Source organism: Aulonocara sp. 'chitande type north' Nkhata Bay, linkage group LG23 (assembly GCF_057382095.1).
Source record: "Aulonocara sp. 'chitande type north' Nkhata Bay isolate Kocher_YH1m ecotype deep benthic linkage group LG23, A_spYH_male_GT1.1, whole genome shotgun sequence".
In the NCBI taxonomy this organism is placed as follows: Eukaryota; Metazoa; Chordata; class Actinopteri; order Cichliformes; family Cichlidae; genus Aulonocara; species Aulonocara sp. 'chitande type north' Nkhata Bay.
In genome coordinates, this window is record NC_141365.1 from 14,237,230 (window position 1) to 14,257,811 (window position 20,582).

A 20,582-nucleotide genomic window follows, 5' to 3' on the forward strand; every position below is an offset into this window, starting at 1 on the left:
TTCCATTTACAAGTCTTTCAGGTCCTGAAGCAAAACAGCCCCAGACCATCACACTAACACTACCATAATTTAATGTTGAAATGATGTTCCTTTTCGGAAATGCTGTGTTAGTTTTATGCCAAATGTAACAGGATTCAAACCTTCTAAAAAGTTTATTTGTCTCATCAGTCCACATAGTATTCTTTCCATGTCTGTATAATGGCTCTCACTGTGGTTCACTGGAGTCCCAAAACCTTAGAAATGGCTTTGTAATCCTTTCCATCAGTGACTTTGACAAAGTGAAGCAAGCTAAAAGATCGCAAAAAGCAACACATCATGCCACGATCAAAAGAAACACCCGAGAAACCGACAGGTTCTAATTAAGTGGCTTCTGGATTGAACAGTTCTTCCAGTAATCAGGCCTGAGTGTGTTTAGTAAAACTGAACTCAGCTTTCTAAAAGTGTTAACAATTCATGATTTGACAAGAATAACTTTTTCACACAGGGACACACACAGGGTAGGTTTGGATAAATCAATGAAATCATCATTTAAAACTGCATTTTGTTATCTTTTTCTAATATTAAAATTTGTTTGTTCATCTGAGACATGTGTGACAAATATGCAACACACTAGGAAACCAGGTAGGGGGCAAACACTTTTTCACACAGCTGCTGCTTATGCTCCCTGGCTTGTGTGACTTTTTTTTCCCCATTTGGTTTCATCCTCTTTTGCATTTTGAATTTATGTTTTTAAGGATTCCTTAATTATTTTAACTTGGAATCCCTGAAGCTTTTTGTTCTCATCTAGAAGCCTGAAGACTAAAGGTTGAAGTTTGTTTGGCTATGTGCTGGCCTGCATTAAGAGTGTGTGCAGGGTTCAGTTGGATCTGGGCATGCTACACATGTAGCGTAATCGCTAATGGAAGTGAATGATGAAATCCATCACATCCTAAACAGCAGCTGATTTTGTGAAAACTGTTAAAAAAACAAAACAAAAACACAACCCATAAAGCATGTCGAGAACACTGTGTCACTGCCAAAAAAATAGGTCTCCAATTAATCCACAAAATAAAAAAAAATCACAGACGTCACTGAGCTCCCCAAGAGCGGTTTTTAGATGTGGGTGTGTTTGCATGAAAGTGGATCTAGTCATCATGCTCATTACAGTCCAGTGTTTATTGTTTGAGTGTTTTAAACCTATTCACCTGTCATTCAGTCCTGTACAGCTTTTTTCATCATTGTTCATGTGCAGGAAACCTCTAAGCTGAGTTCATGCAGCTCCTGGAGGCCAAATCTAGACAAAAACTCAGATTTCTGTTGCAGATTAAGACTTAAATAGAAAAGATTTAAAACCATGCAGCAAGACATTGTTGAATGATCTTGTGTTTCCATATTTTCTCAGACTCTCTTGGCTGATTTGCTCATTTTCAGCGTTTGCACCTAAAATGTTTACATTTTATTACAAATAATTTCTCCCAGCTCTACAAATTCATAGACACTGTCAGTTCTGCTATGTTTATTGTGTGGTGTGGCAGATCATTGTACACTTACTCCAAACCCTTGTCATTGTAAATGGTGTTTAAGATTATTGGTGCCCTTCATTTTTTTGGCACTTTACTACTTGCACATACTTTGCAGTATCTAAATGTTCTGCATTTTTGTGCTATTACTTTTCTTTTTTGTAAGTTTTATACTTTATTACATTTCTTTTCATTTATGGATTTTCAGATAATTTCTGGGATTACAACAATGAGCCTTGAGAGACATCATGAGTGACGTCATTCACTGACAAATATCTTTTTAACTTTTCAAATTTATTTTACTCTTTTAGCTCGCTTTAACGTGGAAGCTTGTTTCCACCACTGAAAGGAAGAACTCAAATGAATAAATCAAAATTATCTTTGTTGTTTTCTTCAAATTTGGAGTTACTAAGTTGCAGTTAGGTGTACCAATCAGGAAGCTCCGTGAATAACATCATTTCTTTAGTACCTGGAAACAGATGGTTCAGATACAGGCGCTCAAAATCAAATAGTGATGGCATCAGTAAACTAGCAATATAAACATGAAGAAGTTGCTGTTGTGCTAATAACGCCATGCGATTTAGCTAGTAACACAAGGATTACATTATTTTTTAAAACCAGTTTGCTCATTCATGACCAGCAGCTGTAGCACTGATAGCTGATGACTTGCACCTTCTGCTCCTGTGTAACAAGGAAAAGACATACCATGACAAAGCTTCCTGATTGGCAGAGCCATCTCAAAACTTTGACTTTATAACTTTGAAATTTTCTTTTTTTCTGGAAATTATCTTACACTGAACAAAAATATAAACGCAACACCTTTGTTACTGCTCCCATTCCTCATGGGATGGACGTAGAGACCTAAAATTCATTCCAGATACACAATATAACCATCCCTCCCAAACAGTGGTCACAAATCAGTCCAAATGTGTGGTAGTGGGCACATCTGCCATATTGAGATAATCCATCCCACCTCACAGGTGTGCCACATCAGGATGCTGATCTGACATCATGAGTAGTGCACAGGTGTACCTCAGACTGCCCACAACAAAAGGCCACCCTGGAATGTGCAGTTTTTTGCGCTATTGGGGGTCTGGGGACCCAGAACCGGTCAGTATCTGGTGTGACCACCATTTGCCTCATGCAGTGCAACACATCGTCGCATGGAGTCTATCAGATTGTTAATTGTGGCCTGTGGAATGTTGGTCCACTTCACTTCAATGGCTGTGCGAGGTTGTTGGATATTCGTGGGAACTGGTACACGCTGTCGTATACGCCGGTCAAGCACATCCCGAACATGCTCAATGGGTGACATGTCCAGTGAGTATGCTGGCCATGCAAGAACTGGGACATTCTCAGCTGCCATCTGCCCTGAACAATGTGAACCATGATTCATCCGTAAAGCGCACACCTCTCCAACGTGCCAGACGCCATCGAATGTGAGCATTTGCCCACACAAGTCTGTTACGGCGACGAGCTGGAGTCAGGTAAAGACCCCGATGAGGACGACGGGCATGCAGTTGAGCGTCCCTGAGACGGTTTCTGACAGTTTGTGCAGAAATTGTTTGGTTGTGCAAACCAATTGTTCCAGCAGCTGTCTGGGTGGCTGGTCTCAGACGATCTTGGAGGTGAACCTGCTGGATGTGGAGGTCCTGGGCTGGTGTGGTTACACGAGGTCTGTGGTTGTGAGGCCGGTTGGATGTGCTGCCATATTCTCTGAAACGCCTGTGGAGACGGGTTATGGTTGAGAAATGAACATTCAATGCACGGGCGACAGATCTGGTTGACATTCCTGCTGTCAGCATGCCAATTGCACGCTCCCTCATTGCTTGTGGCATCTGTGGCATTTTGCTGTGAGACAAAACTGCACATTCCAGGGTGGCCTTTTGTTGTGGGCAGTCTGAGGTACACCTGTGCACTACTCATGATGTCAGATCAGCATCCTGATGTGGCACACCTGTGAGGTGGGATGGATTATCTCAATATGGCAGATGTGCCCACTACCACACATTTGGACTGATTTGTGACCACTGTTTGGGAGGGATGGTTATATTGTGTATCTGGAATGAATTTTAGGTCTCTACGTCCATCCCATGGGGAATGGGAGCAGTAACAAAGGTGTTGCGTTTATATTTTTGTTCAGTGTAATATATTTAAGATGTAAATTAATCCAATGATTATATTTGAATTTCAGTTAAAAAAAATGTCTGTTCCAGTTTGAGCAAATGCCCTCCGCTCTATTCCTCTGTTCCAGGTTGTAAACGCCTTAAAACGTTAACATTAAAACATCAGAATCAAGCACAATGATGTTCATTTATGAAAAAGAAACTTTATTCCATATTTTGTGGTCCTCAGTAGTAATGCACATTTTAGATATAAAAAGAACCGTGGGTATGAAAATAGCATGAGCATCGGAAATGGACTGTAGATGCAGTGGAGCCAAAGGAGCAAAAACAACAACCCAACAAAAGAACCCAACTCACAGGACACCACGCTGCAGAGGAGTACAGTCTCAACACTTGCACTTGACTATACCACTGAGTAATGAAACATCTATTGTATGTCACACTTGAGCCACAAATCTGAAAACCTAAAGCAGGAGAAAAGTGTACAGTTCAATTTGTGTTAAATAGGAGAGACGACCAAAATATGAAACCACTGCTGAAAAAAATCACTGGCGAGAGCAAAAACGTGGCTGTAAATGAAAGCTTGTGGTAGAAAAAACACTGTGTACATCAGCAGAGACTGAAGCCTCTTCAGCAATTACAGAAGCTGTTAGTGGGGTTTCTGCTGCAAATCATACAGCTGTGGACAAACTGGAAAAAAGACACAGACCACCTCAGAGCATTTATAGGCTAATTATTACTGTTACACTCATAGATTTCATTCCAATGACACTTCACTGTACTGCACTGAGCACATGGAAAGCATTTATCAAAAAAGAAAAAAAAAAGTCCAGCTTCCTTGAGCATTATTTCAGCCGTCGGAGAAGAATATGAAACAGAAATGTCTTTGGCTTGTTTGTCGCAACAATACTCCGAATGTGGCTTTGAGTAAGTTCGGTGGTTTGATATACTTCAGCTCATCAAAGCTGCGCCGATACTGCAAAGATTTTGACACAGCTTTCTTTGCAAGAGCTTTCCCAGCACATTGGTGACGGATACGTTTCCTGTCTGTCACCAGCTCAGCCTCCCCATCTGCCTGAGACCTGCTCATCCTCAGATGACACAGAGCCCAGAGCTGGTTCACCGGTTCAGTGTGGAGTCACACACATGCCAGTACTGGCCCAGCATCAAATCACAGCCTGTAGCTCTCCCTGTGTTTACCCCTTTCCTTTCCAGCAGGCTCAAAAGTTAATACCAAATAATTTGGGCTGTCCATGGAAAACTAGAAAATATGACATTGATGGTAGAAATTAGAATTTTTCAAATGCCACTGGAGAGAGCACACGGTAGAGTCAGTGGAAAATGACGTCTCAATTTAAAAGGGCACACTATCCGGTCGTTAAGTGATGACATGACGAATCCTACTTCCGGGCCTAAAGTAGTCTGCGTTTAATATGGCTTTTGTGTTGTTAACATGTTTAATGTTTTTATTACCGCTAATCATTTATTTAAGCTCAGTTTTTAAAACCTTAGGATGTAGCTACAGCCCAGCCCATGCAGCAGTATATGAATGACTAACTTCGTATTGTGGATGGATTATCTCAGTTGTTCTCCTGGCTGACGTTTGGTCCTTTTACAGCATCCTGCCATGCGATTACATTTGTTCCTGACCACCGAGAACACTCACGTTAACTTTTATCGAGTGGAAAAAAAGTTAGCGTGTTTATATTATGCTAACATAGCTGTGTCGCTAGCGGTCACGTAGCACATCATTATATACCAGCTAGCCAAACTTCAGTAACCCTACAAACGTCACTGCTTAGTTTTCTGTCTTCATTTATGTTGGAAGTGATAACAGAGCTGTACGTTTTAATTTGTTTCCAAAACCCCGCAGTCAGGACATGCTATATTGTATTTAGATAGAAGCTACCGAGCAAACTTCCTGCTAACTTCTAACTCCGTTAAATGTCATAAATTCCGTTTTCATGGATGCCTGGATGTTAAACTCAATTGTTACACCTGGTAGAGCAGAACGCTGATCATTTTATTAAAGATGAAAGACTTTAGACAGTTTTTCAACTCTCAGTAATGCCATAGTGATCGTTTGATATATGGACCTGCAGCGGAGTTTAGACCCAGACACGGCTAGTGACGTCAGACTGAACAACCGGATATTAGTTTTCATTATGCTCAATAAAATCATAGCTTTGTGCCTCATGGAGACTCATAAGTGTTTTATCATGTATATCATGAAAAAAAAAAGAATTTCTTGATGGTAGAAAATTCTTCAGAAGTGAAGCCAAAATATCTCAATTATCTTAGTGGTGACACGGCCAGCTGGAGTTTAATTCATACATGAGCCAAACAACATGTTTTCTGTCATATTCTTCATTTTTCCACGAGGTTTGTTTTGGGCAGCTTTGCTGCAGAAATAAACGTGTTTACAGCCAGCCTGGCTTAAGCAGCTGCTATTGTTCCATAATAATTGCAGTGGAGTTGTTCTTGTTTTTTTAATTAAGGCTTGAAGTTGTACATTATTAGGTGTGTGGCTGCTTTGAGTGGCTGGTGATTGCTGATTTTGCCACTAGATATCTGCTAGATTTCACCTCAGCCAATTTTGGCCACTGAGTTAGACCTCTATAGCATGTTTGTGCGTTTTTAAGGCAAATATCAAAGAGATTGCCCAAAATGTCTGCGCTCCCGATTTGGTAAGTAAAATTGTAGTATTTTATAGTGTTAACTGATAACTCTGCAAGTTTAACATTTTCACAAATACAACAAAAATTTTGTAAATTAAGGTACACATTAGAGTCAAAAGGGCCAAAAAACTATTTATATTTTAATGTGACAATTTATCATTTGCCTGTAACTGTAAATGTCTGACTTTTGACATCTGCTATTTAAAAAAAGAAGAAGCTTCGATCGAGGCTTCACTATCCAATGGGTGATGGCAGACATACGAGCTCATACGTTCATACATTGAAGGTTAACTAAGTTACTGTTAATATTATACCTAGTGACCTAAGAGCTCAGTGACTCAATGCAGCCAGAAACTTACTTACGTCCTAAAAATATTTTTCACTAGAAATGATAAAAATATGAAATATTCTGTGTTAATTGCAAACTGTCATGTTTTCCAGACCCAGGTCATTACTGCACAGTTACAAATGATCAGTACAAGATGGCTCTGCCAGTATTTTGGCTTCACATTTACAGTTTAAAGAACATCTTCCATTTTTATGTAAAGTCCAGAGATGAGCTCTGACATAAGTAGCAATACACAAACCCTACAGAAACGTCCGAACATCATACAGAGCCAAGCTCACAGTAACGTTTGACCTGTTAGTGAGTTAAATGATACCACTTCCATGTCTGTTTCTGTTGTTTTAGTTTCTGTTGCCTGATAATACAAAGCGTGGAGAGTCCATGAACAGGCAGATCTCATCTGGCAGGTTAAACTGACCGACTGGTGAATCCTGGTGATTCTGCCGGTGAAACAGAACTAGCGTGAGATCCCCTTTACATGTCCGCCTTTTTTTCAATCACCTGTTTGACAAAAGCAAAGCGAGGCCTCCAAGAAGCAAGAACTGAAGCATGTGTTTGTTTGTTTTTCATCTTTACATGATAATGTAGTGTAAGAGTGTAAGGTAGAGCACCACTCAGAAAATCTTATTGCATCGCCCTTCATGTGTCAGCAGAAGGGAGTCGGGGCACTGTCACATCTGGGCAGCTCCGCTAACACAAACATGGATCATAAAAGTACATTTTTGCCCCCAAATTAGGACAGAGAAAATGATACGTGGCTGTTCAAGTTGAGAAATAAAGAGATCAAAAGAACTGCTTTCAGCATTTTGTGTTTGTTGAAGAAACACATTGAGCACGCAAACCAACATTTTCATTTTCATTCATTTTAGCTGCTGGCATAGTGGGCGGCACTTTACACCATTCTTGACATAGTTTACCCTTTTTCTGTGTGGAAATCCTGAAAATGTTCTTTCAGTATTCTTTTTCAAGTTGACATTTCCCATTTAAGATGTCGTTTAATTAAACTGATGCAAATAAAGAAATAAGAAAAGCTCTGAATTCATTATTCACGTATGCGTTCCTGTACCATAACTCAGTGTCAACCCCGGTAGAGTGTTTTTCCAGCATACCACACCGTGCTGTTTCCTCAGTATTAAAACATTAAAATAACCATTTTAGGGTTGCTCAGGCGTGTCTGAATAAACAAATGAGAGGGCACCTGTGTGAAATATTTGGCACAAACATAGCAAATATAATTAAAAGAAAAAAGCTGAAAAAGGGATATAAAAAGTTCCGACTTGGTTTACTGCCAAAAGCAAAGGAGTAACCGTTGCTGAAGTGAGGTCTTCACCACGCTGAGGTTATTTATCAGAGGTAAATACGTCTTTCTGGTGTTCGTCTCAGCTCAGGGTGGGCTACACTAAGGCAATTCAACGGTCGCTAATGCCAGGTGGAAACACGGAAATCAAATTATGATACAAACAGTCCATATTAAAACTATAACTCTATTTCTAACATAGCCTCTTCAGCGTAATTGTAACTGTTTATTGCATGCAAACAGAGATTGGTGATTGTAATAAGCAGGATTATTGTATTTGTGCCTACAATTATGTACCAGTGACACCCATTATATTGAACCTAGGCATTAGTTAAACAGCAGAACAAACACTATTCTTTGCCTAGTTACTTTATCTAGTGTGCGCTAAGAAGTGGCTGCTGTGTGACGCCGATACACGGTGTGAATATGCTCATGTAGAAAAAGAACACTTCCATTATAAGCATGGCTGCCTCGGCTCCCAGGGTGTTTCATCTCAAAGGAGCCCAATCTGTGACAATCCAGCTGGTAGACATAAACAGTTTTGTTGCGCCTGCTGCCTGTAAATACATTTAACCCCAAAATTTTCCACCTCCAAAGCCTCCACATCTTACTGCAAATGTAAAAGAAAACTTCAGGTTCATTCCATATGTGTGACTCACATTGATCAACAACAACTCACTGCTAAGGTTTCTTTTAAAGGAAAAATTACACATTCTAGAATATTTTGCCTCCGTGTCCAGAGTTAGATGATTGATTGAAGCAGGTTCTGGGTTTCGTTTGGCCTGTTATAACCTGACCTGCTGTATTATTTAAGCTCTTTCATGTTATTGTTATATGCTTTATGCTACTGTTTGGTAGGTTGCAGTCTTGTATATTTTGTCTGTGCTGTCTCTGGGTTTTTATTAGATAAGAGGGAAGCTGGTTTTTATTGTTTTGGTGGGAACTTAAAATGAGTCTAGGTCAGGCCTAGCATCCCTGGATATTATAAATGTTATTTGTGTTAATAACTGCATATTATTAATCTGGAGCTGGCATAGCTTTATTAGATCCTTCTTGCATTAAAAGTTGATGAAGTTTTACTTTTTTATGACATACTTTATTTTGTACCAGGAATATGTATTTAAATTCAACCTTAGAACACGAATGTTGGGTGATTTTAACTCACACAATGAATAAATATCATTTAGTGGTAATGTCCAATAGAATTTTTATGGTAAAAAAAAAAAATATTAAGCAGATCATTTTCTCCTCTCAGAATAAGTGCTTTTGTGTTTCTCTCGCTCACTGTTTTCTGTAATGCAGGGAGACTGTGCCTTCACCAGACAAGGCTCACATGTCTCAGGACTGGGTGGACCGAAAAACAAGCTCCCAGTTCCATTATTTGTATTTTTTGTTATTCATTTTTTTTAATGATTCCTAAATTTTTGACTTATTCTAGAGCCGTTTTATTTCATTAGATCATAGGGGAAATAAAGGAAGAGTACTTCAATTTGTTATGTATTGTTGTACTTTAATATATTTTGATGGAAAGTATGTTTTATACTTAAATATAATGTTACAAAACTGCACATTAGTGTTCTAGAGTTAAATGGGATAATTTTAACTGAAGCCACATCTTTGTCATGTTCCTACAGATTTATTGGTGTGACTGATGTTGGTCCTGCCAAACTAAGTGAAGCAGAGTAGACTTATTCTCGTATGTGCAAAAACCAAATTGCAGGGAGGAAAAATTCATAAACTCCAAGACGATAGTCTTTATGCTAACCTAAACGATCCAGCTGTGAGCTCTAAATTCATATATAGGTCCTGGAAGAAGTCTTCTTATCTAATACAAGGAATTCAACAGGTGTATTTCGCAGAATATAGAAAAAGCACGTCTTTCAAATGAAAGTATTTTTTTCATAAGCGCATACATGTGGTTGTTGATCTCTGTTGGCTGGTCTTTTGTGCCAAAGACAGACTTTTCTTCAGTAATTTAATTTTCCTCTCCCCTCTGGGTTTAGAATAAGTAAAACCCACAGTTTGACTTGTTACTATAGTAACACAAACAGTATAAAGAACCATTGAAAGAATTGGTTTAACACCATAAAATGTATTAAAAATATACCAGTAAAGCACACGCTGTTATCTTGGCTGTCAAGTTCATTTGAATCGTCCTTTTACCAGCCTGATCTTTATAACATACAGAGAACTCAAAGTGTTGTGACGAAGGAGGGATGAGCCATGTCTAGTGGCTGAAAGTCATAATGAAGTGATAAGAATCTAATAATCCTTTGTGTTTTCCAAGAAATGGCCATTTTTTAAATGGGGTTCTGAATGAGAATAGCCATAATCAGTCAAAGCCAGGCTCTTCTATTTTTCTTAATAAATCATTATTCCCTGATTATTGTAGCAGATAGTATCTACCCCTCCAGAGGAAGGCACTATGAGTGGTTTGAACATCCTTGGATTTTCATCATCTGGATCTGACTGATGACTGGATAAAAGCATTCCCTACAACACAAGCCATCCTCCTGACTGAGGAGTCTGGGACACATTTTCTTCTTCGTCTTCAAGTCGTCGTTAGTGCACTGTCCATCCTGACATCCCTCTGTGTACAGCATATGAAGAGAGTCACTATTGTGATGTATTCTCATACCTGAAGCCACTGAGGCTGAAATCTCTGCCAGGCACAGGGCTGCACACACACACACAGACACACACACCACAAACACACAGTCCTCCTGACTGTGTTTTCATCTCCAGGTAACTTCTTCAGGGTCCACAGGAAAGAGTTTATTTGGTGTTACCTTTTATTCAGATTGAATTACCTCTGTTAAGCTGCACTGTCCATCTCCTGAAACCAAGCAGGCACCCTCAGTGTGCTAAAGGTAGAGATAGCCTACCCAGTAGACGATGTTGAAGAGTAAGAAGGAGGTGGGGAAAAAAACGCGGGAGTATGCGTCCAGTTCATGTACATCTATGTGGACGCGGCCTCTCCTCCAACCGCCTTCTTTACACTCCTCGAAACAGCAGAAGAAGCTCTGGCAGTCTTTTCCGTCCAGACACTCGTAGACACAAGGGTCTTCAAATTCCTGCCAGTACATGGAGTTGTTTAAAGCGATGACTGTGTGTGGAGGAGGTCTCACATCGAGGACTGAGTAGTTCTGAAAATACAAGAAGTCTTTTGAGTACCAAATGCTTTCCCCCCATCACATTAGAAGGTTTTTTTTTCTTAAAGCAGAACATTGTCCAGAAAGTTTGATGGTTACAGATCTGAGGTCCAATTTGTAGCCATTTAGTCTCAGTAAGATTAAAGTATTCTGAGGGAGAATAACTTACGTCTTTATATCCATTGATTATGTTTTTCAACTGTGTGTTTTTGTACCCTTGTTAGGGCAGCTCAGTCTGGACAAACTCTTAACATGTCTAATATCTACATGTTCTCCAGACATGAGGGAAATAGTGAGTGCAGCAGTGGCAGTAAATCATTTTTCCCATAACACGGGCAGTAGCCTCTTAAAGTCCGAATTAAAATGTCTTTATATCTATTTTTTTAAATAATCGTTCATAATAACCTCCCCTGTAAGGAAACTTTGAGGCAAAATGAAAGAGTAAAATTCAACAGCTTTCCACCTGTTGATTAATCTGCAAGCTGTCAGAAATGATGTCTAAAAATCTGACAGGGAACGTTTTCACACTGCAATCATGATGCTGATAAAAGAAGCTGAAAGATACTTTGTAGATACTTTGCTGACATGAGTGGACGAACTAAAAGAACATCTGAGTCTGTTGTGTGTCCACTAACAGTGTCTGGAAACATTTTCATGTGCGACACTAAGTGTAAGATGAGAGCACAAGACATGAGGTAGACTCTGTTCTCGCTGTATTTGATGGCCCGCCTGTCCTGTAAAATAGTGATGTCCCATCAAAGCGCGTAGATAAGGCACCATCACATCATCTCATCTCTGAGCACTTTTCTTACTTCAATCCTTTGATAACAGAACTGAAGCACTATCAGAAAAAAACTACTTTTCTAACATGTGACAATAATCCTGTGCATACATTTTACCGTTTTTTTCCTCAGAGTTCACCGACCTAACTCAGTGAGACTATTTAACACATCTGTTTGAAATGCACAAACTAGCTCACCAGTCTTTTCGGTTCCATGTAGCTGGGTCTTCGAACGCTGTACGAGTAGTAATTTAACGTAGCGTACTCCATCAGAGCAGCAAAGACAAACAGGAAGCAGACGGTGACAAAAAGGTCCATGGCGGTGACATAAGACACTCTGGGCAGTGATGTCCTGGCCACAGTACTGAGAGTGGTCATGGTCAGAACTGTGGTTATACCTGAAGGACAAACAAAAGTCGTCTCAGTCAAACACAAGTTTTTTGGATCTGTTTCCACTTGGAATGTGACTTTGGTCCAAACTGAGTTTTGTTGTTTGCGCTTGCTAACCACATCACTATAAAGTGACACAATGCCGACATTAAAATCTCTACAGACACTTGAGCTGGTGATGCAGAATTATAACAATAACTGTGGAAAAACAACTCAAAAAAGCATTGCGTGTTCAGTGTCTCAGACAGTCCGGCAAAAGCCAGGCAGGACGAGGATTACACAACCGAGAGATTCTCATCGACATAAATATCGACACATCTGTGAGGTGATTGCCTCGAGATCCTTTATGATCACATTAGACGCTGAGACGCAAGAGAACACTGATGGTTTCATTTCAATGAAAGTGCAGCACTGAAAACACCGATGAGTACACAAAGACAAGGTAGTCGCAGTGAAGAGATCAGTGATACTGTTGCTTTAAACACAACAGATCACCACAAGCAAAGAACCCATTTACCCATTCGTTAAAGTTGCCTTTCAGTGCTGATCACCAGCTCCACATATTTAGTTTTGGACTCTAGAGTAGCTGTGCGTGTTCAAAACAGGCCTCTCAGTTCATCCTCTGTTTTAGTTCTATATATTTTCCTAGCTCCATCTCGATTTATGGGGTGTAAGGCAGGTGTGGGTGGGTTGGAGCTGGAGCGTATCCCAGCTGTCACCAGGTGAGAGGTGTACAACCCGTTTACCAGTCTATCTATCACAAGGTTAACAAAGGGACAATGAGAACCATTCATATCCAATTCAGAATCACCAATTTATCTAACATGCATGTCTTTGGCCTGTGGGAGGACGCCAGGAGAACGTGCAGACTGCACATGGAGAGTTCCAACTCAGGAACCTCGTGTTGTGAGGAGACTGTCCTAACTCCTGTACCTCCTCTGTATTATAAATAATAATAATCATGAGCAATCATACTAATAGCACGTAAAAACAAAAAAAGTGACAAAGTAGGTGACTGAATCACTCGAATGTTTTTGATTAACATATCCTTTGTCAGCACCAACAACAACACTTGTGTTTGGGGTTTGATGCGACTGATGGGCATGAAGAGTGATAATGAGCAACACGTGTGGGAATTCATCCCATGTAAAAATTACAGAAGCGTATTTACGTGCAGTCCTCCAAACACACAGTTATTTCTTATGTTGTATTAATTCATATTTTCCTATTAATTGTCGTGGCTCGCTCTGTATTAAATTAGTTACAGTAGGCCTTTATTTTATTTTGCTTGTGCTATTTAGTCGTGTTAGAAGCCAAATGTGTCATTTATGTGACAAACGATGAATTAATTAGATATAATGAATCTCTATCCCTCCAGCATCTCTGAATAATTTCATTTGTTCGCTCGCCAATCTCGCTCCTCTGTGAGCTTTAAAGAGATGCCTTTAAAGGAAAAAAAACAAACATCCGTTACTGTTTCACTGAGGTTCCTATGGTAACAGGCTGGCCCCATCTATTTTAGGCGGACATCTCGCACTTTTCCTTTAGCCTCTGCTTGCCACAGTGATTACTCTTACCTGACTTCTGCTGTTGCTGTGACACAGAGTTTTTCCTCTAAACAACAGCATGAAAAGCAGGCTGGATGAGAGGAACGTCTCGGAGGCATTTTTACTGACAGCTTAAAGTGTGAAACTATGAGGTTCTGTAAAGAAATGTTCATAGAGTATAAGCATGCTACTAAACAAAGTTAGAAGTGTAAGTGTTTAAGTCAGCTGAAAGGTTTTCTGACCTTGACTGAGTCCTAAAGGGGCTTTATCTTTACTCCCACACTGGCCTGGCTTGCCAGATACATTTACAATCAGCTTACATCTAAGATCCATTCATTATCTTCATTCTTCTTCCCAACTTGCAAGCGATTGATCGGCATGCTTTAGAGCAAAGATGACAGATTAAAAGCACTCGTTCATTTTCTAACTCTGTGTGAGCGAACAGTATCGAACACGGTGATGGTGGGCGATACAGGGAGCCTTGTGACACCGAGCTGTAGCATTTTCCTTTTTAGCTCCAATAACAGCACATTCATCAGCAAAAATATAATTTCACACAACAGTGGTAAAAACAGCTTACACAGCTACATTTAGAGGGCTTATAAATTTGAAATTTTAGTGGTTAAACTCAGCATTTTATCCAATCCTTTAACTCAAGGCTGGGTCAATATTTCCTCACTCAGATGTGAATAATGGAGAAAAAGAGAGCAAATAAAAATTGTTACCTTCACAAAAAATGTTCCACAGGACTGCACAACAACAGAAAGCATGCACGAAAGAGAAAAACACAAAAGAGCAGACAGATGGAGTGATTTTAGTGACAAATATCTGAGAAGCACATAAAGATGAATCCTCAAAAACACATAACCAAAAAGTGCAAACTTAAATCTTGTAAGTGGGATGTTGAAGTAATGCTTCCTGTATTATTTCCATGTATTTAATGCGGTGCAGTACTGTTCCTTTAAAGACAGACCCTCAGGTGTCATCAGTTCACTGTACCTAAAGCTGTTCTGGCTGGAGTGGCATCTTTTTTAATCCAGAAGGACACCCAGGACAAAACCACAGTGAGGATGCAGGGGATGTATGTCTGGATGGTGAAGTAGCCCATTCTTCTGCTCAGGTCAAAGTACACGGTCATCACCACGTAGTCGCCTGTGTGTGAAAATAACAACCATGTGAAACTTCTGGATGGTTCAATCAGTTGTTCTGATCATGTAAAAAATTCCACACAATGGGGTGGTTCTTTTCATTTCGATATTAAGTGCAAAAAATAAGACATGTTAAATACTGGTGCAATTAACCATTAACTACATATCGCAAACCTTTGGTAAATAAGTTTACAAGCTTTATTTAAATATTCTCCCCCCTATATGTTGCGACTTCAGAAGGAATTTCATGCAACAGGGTCAGTTGTGAAACTGTGACTTCCCATACACTTGTTACTGCACTCTGTAAATAGAAAACACTTTTTTTATGCCAAACCCAGTTTGTGCTGGGGCAGGGCATTAGTAAATCTGGCCAAAGAATGCAAGCTGAAACAAAGATTGTGGAAAAGTCCACAAATGTCTTCTTCTTCTTTCTTTTTTTTTTGTTGCAATCCCTGCATTGTTACCATTTAAATAAGTACATAAATGGCGATCGTGGCTCAAGAGTTGGCAGTTCGTCTTGTAATCGGAAGGTTGCCGGTTTGAGCCCCGGCTCCGACAGTCTTGGTCGTTGTGTCCTTGGGCAAGACACTTCACCGGTTGCCTACTGGTGGTGGTCAGAGGGCCCGGTGGCGCCAGTGTCCGGCAGCCTCGCCTCTGTCAGTGCGCCCTAGGGTGGCTGTGGCTACAATGTAGCTGCCATCACCAGTGTGTGAATGTGTGTGTGAATGGGTGAATGACTGAACGTGTAAAGCACTTTGGGGTTCTTAGGGACTAGTAAAGCACTATACAAATACAGGCCATTTGCCATAAATGTCCCAAACAAACCAACAAACAGCAGTGAGTGACAACAGCTCGCTGTGAAGCAGCTAAAAAGATTAATAAAATAACCTTTAAGGTCACTTATCATACACGAGTTACACAAGTTCCGTTTAAATGTGCAAACAGTTTTTCAACTGCATAAAAAAAAATGGTCTAAAAAGTATATCAAAAGTGCCCTAAACATGCATTTATTTTAAAGGCCACCAGAGGGGCGTGATCCGTTGTTGCAAAAAGACTTTCTTTTTCTGTATAAATAAATACGTACTGTTTCTGGTTTATGGGCTCAGTAACTTATATCAGGTAATGCTGATTAAAACATCAAGTTCATTTTGTACATTTCGGTCATTCCAAGAGGAAGATTATCCAGGGTATGCTCACTGGCTAATGACTTCCCGCTTTCCCCTTCCCCTTATCACATCTGGTTTAAAAGCGCAAAGATGGCAATGGCTAAAAAGCTGCTATCGAGGCTTCATAACAAGACTTGATATACAAGCCAATATGTGATTTCTTGTATGCTGTCTGTGGTTTTACTTCAGTCCTTTAGATTTGGTGCAGTAATACATTATTTGTATATGATTTTAACAGAAATTTCTAATTAGGATTAGGATTCAACTTTGTCATTACACATGTATAAATACAGGGTAACGAAATACAGTTTGCATCTAATCAGAAGTGCAAGAGCAGAAAATGCTATAAGAGTAGATTATATACAGATAAGGGTAGTATAAATTGTGGAATAGTTATGAACAGATTATGTAAAAATAAGTTAAGTATACAGATGTTTATATTGCTATAGCATTAAATACTGGTTTTACAGTTTGGCTGCCTAATCTGTCCAATTATGGCCCAGTATAGAATGGATGAAAACCAGTGGTGGCTCTCCAACACAAATCCTGTAGGATTAATATTGACTACTTGACCAAAAACCAGTGTGTGACGATGAGCAACGTAGTCTGCATTTCTACCTGCACATCAGATTAATCACTTTGAAGTGTTTTTTTGGCTTATTCATTTATATATTTATTTGTGTGTGTGTAGTTTATACTGTTAATGAGTAATTATGTGATAATGACATTTCAGGCCATGTTACAGAATAATAACTAATAATAATTAATTTATTATTAAATAATAATTCCAATAAAGTAACAAGTATTAACTTTTCTTTTCTTTTTTTTTTTTTAAACATGGCAAATGAAAAGATACTGTTGCACATGTAGCCAGGTGGAACTGTGAGTTAGGGTAACACGAGAACTACAGACCAGAATCATAATCATCACTTTGTTTTCCACCTGGCTGACAATCACATGTCTTTAAAGACAGCAGGCAGGCAGCGGGGAGTAACATGTAATCTGTCAGCCATTAAAAAACAAGATCAGGTAATTCTACTGTTGAATCTAATAAAGGCAGCACTGTGCAGTGAGCCTCTATTTCCCAGCATCACAGTCAGTGTACTTGCCCTCAATGGGCAGTATCACTGTGAACATGTATAAGGATATTTAGATACGTGACAGTTAATGGAAGTCTGGTCATATAAAATGCAACAGTTCCAGTTAAAATTTCTTTATTGATGGTTTTTGCCATTAATTTATTTTCATTAAAGTTTAATGTTCTGAGAGATTGTTACTAATTATCAAATTTATGTTGGCACATATATAGATGAATTATAAATTGCTTCGTTCGGATGATAAATGAACGCCTCCAGAGGAAATCTGATAAGCGAATATTGAGAATTTATTTTTCCTTTCAGGTATTTCTACAGTGAGTAATGAAACTTTCCTCAGTTTGCCTTTGAAAAGAGTCTCACAGCTGCTTGTGAATTATTTGCCTGCACACAGACCCCTGAATACAACACCACAGAGTCGAACATAGATTACATGGATTACACAAAGACACAAAACACGGAGACTAAATCCACGGAACAGCTGCAGAAAGTTCCACAAGATGCTTGGAACAAATGACCTGCCTCATTTTATTTCTGCTTACTGCATGTTGTATGAAGTATCTTTACTTTTGGAAGAGTTTTTACTTAATTTTAAGAGCCAAAAACCTCTGAACAGTACTGTATAGCATTTCTAAAAATACAAGAGCTGAGTCAGCCTTATGCAGATCACATACAGCTTCCTGTGAATGCGGGCCCTTATAAATTATTTCTCTCTACAGCCGATGTTTAATATTACTGAGAGGAACACTGAAATACATTAGAAAAAGTTATGCTTTCAGTCAGTGATAATCCATGAAGTTAACTACTTACACCCTAAAAGAAATTTTCTGACATAACATCAGAACCCCTTTTCGATACTACATATACATCATTGTCATTTCTTTTTTTTTGTAAAACCTTTTCATCCGTTTACACTCTGTAATTGCTTTTCTGTATTTTAGTATCAGCGTCTGTGGTAAAGTAATTCCAAACGTTTTCATTTACTGTCATGTTAGTGACATCAGCCTCATCTCCCAACCACACAGGCAGTGAGAAGTGTGAGTGGTGTAAATGCTGGGCTTCATCGAATATGTCAAAAAAAAAAAGAAAAAAAAAGAAAGAAGATAAAAAACTGTCTGTGGACACAGACGTTCACTATTCCTACAGTAACTGGCAACATTAATGAAGGCAAGTAGGGCTGAAATTAAATATATAAGAATATATATAAGAATTTTATGAATATGAAAAAAATAAGTTTTTTTTACTGCCATTATGTCAGCAGACTGTAACAAATCTTAAAAGATGAGAGCGTCCTCAACGCCTCTGAAAGCCTGTGAATGCGTTTCAGCATGAATGCTGTTTTCTGTGGTACTGATGCACAACAGCAGTTGCCCCTTGACTCTTTATTTTAGTTAAAAAAAAGTTATGGAAGTTTAACACATGTTATGGAAATTGATTTTTTTCCAGTGGAAATCCAACACTCTCAAGTACCGAGTCCACCAAGTCAGCAGGTGACAACACAAACTGCACACAAGACAAAAAGTAATAGTGACGTGGCTTCGAAAGCGTTGGCAATAAAGCACACTAACATTAATAAGCTGCTACAGTAGCTAGTTTGCCATACTTTGAAACCTTCTAGATGCAAGTGTGATAATGGTGTCCTGGACCTCATGCTGATGAAGCATTACTTCATCCTCATGGAACATCCTGCGCGTTCTTCTTTTTATTGATTGCTGTTATCTATAGTTTGCAAGATGATGCCAATTAGTCTGCAAACACTTGCCAACTAACCACCAACTGGTTGTGAAAGAAAACCAAAAATCAAACCAGAAACGGAAAAAGTGCCTTTGAAACCAACATGTTTCAAAAGGTGTAGATTTTAGTTTGAAGGTGAAGGGCCTCTATTTCCTGCTAGACTTTTCAGTTTCTTTACCACTTCACGAGGAGTTGATGAGTATATGTATTATATACTTATACATAATATTATATATTTTTCCTATGGTCATCTTCACCCACTTTGGGAACCACTGGGCAAAAACGCGTTCAGTGAACTGTATTTAATGACAGATGGAGAAATAAAGAGCTGTATTTTGGGGACCTTTACTGTTTGTAATCTCAGTGTAAACAAAAAGATAACAGTAAGTGGTCTAACTAATGAATATGTATTTATCTTAGTAGGGACCTCCCAGGGACAGCAAGAGTTTGACTTTGCAGTTTAAACAGAAAGAAGTCATTTTTCATTGACAAACTGGATGAAATCCCGCAGTGGGAGTGGAAGGCAGTGAAAGTCCTGTGAATATTTTATCTGTTGTTTCTTGCCAGATTTTCTTATTATTGTTGCCGTTTCTTTTCTGAGCATGATAGTCATCTAATATCCCAAATTAGTCTCCAAACAGTTTGGCTAAACATGATTTTGTAACACAAATCGTTGCACAATAAAAGAATGAAGGAGTGGAAATGAAGCGGCACTGTCTCAATGCACGCTGACTCCAAATATCAACCCATTTCCAGCCTGTTAGCAGCAATGTTTACGAATGTTAAACAGATGAATTTGTGCTTCTTTACCTGCTGTAGTCTTTATGACGTCTGTAGTGTTCCTCAGGCCCATAAAATCAAACTGGTACAGACGCCAGGACTTTTGGTCAGCCGCCTCCACAGAGTTCTTCCTCCACTTGTAAATCATTTCATCTTGTGGGTATCCATCTGCAATTACACAGAGCATATGTGTGTGTGACCCTTGGCACTACATGTCACATCCTAATGATGGATACCCTGTGCAGACAGACCTAGGGCCACCCGGAGCAACATTTGTCTTAAGGTGGATGCTGGCTAATGAAAAGACTGGGATGAGGCAGAGGCAAAAATAAAGCAGATTAAATGAAAGCTTTGGTTCAATAAGGTAGTGAGTCCATCTAAATATTACGTCTGACCTTCACGAGCTGCACACAGAGCCTGGAAGCGCTTTTACAATTGATCATGTGAGGTTAACGATGGGTTAATGATTCCATTTCTGCTCTGGTGTCATGCTAGCCTGAATCTTTAACACACACATAATCATTTTAAGTAGAAAGGCTAACAAAATTATGATCCTGCCTGACAGCAATTTGATTTAATAGGGTTTCAATTAACAAAAAACATTAACTGTGAGGGAACTGCTAATTGTTTTCAAACATGCTTGATGAATGACTTCTATTAACATTTTCCACAAGTCTTCCATTCGCCATTAATGCTGTCATTAAATATTTACCAAACCCTTCGTAAAACTAAAAATGTATAGAATACAACATCTGTTGAGAGCACCGCTTTACCCAAACTAACTTCATTCATGGCCTCCTACACTGGATTTGCATAAAGCATTAGTAATGGCTCGAAGATACGT

General features: G+C 39.2%; 1 protein-coding gene across 2 annotated transcripts in view; it reads right to left on the reverse strand.

Moving 5' to 3' along the window:
- Positions 1–7,822: 7,822 nt before the first annotated feature.
- The window catches only part of gabrg3 (gamma-aminobutyric acid type A receptor subunit gamma3), a 93,638-nt gene continuing 80,878 nt past the window's right edge, over positions 7,823–20,582 (reverse strand). Inside the window, exons 6-10 of one of the 2 annotated variants that reach the window (XM_086283146.1) lie at positions 19,769–19,906; positions 14,816–14,968; positions 14,542–14,565; positions 12,078–12,277; positions 7,823–11,092 (exon numbers count right to left, since the gene is read on the reverse strand). In XM_086283146.1, coding sequence (XP_086139272.1) covers positions 10,811–11,092; positions 12,078–12,277; positions 14,542–14,565; positions 14,816–14,968; positions 19,769–19,906 — 797 coding nt within the window. In that variant the 3' untranslated portion in view covers positions 7,823–10,810. The remainder of the gene's footprint in view (positions 11,093–12,077; positions 12,278–14,541; positions 14,566–14,815; positions 14,969–19,768; positions 19,907–20,582) is intronic. The other variant, XM_086283147.1, reaches the window with a different exon arrangement.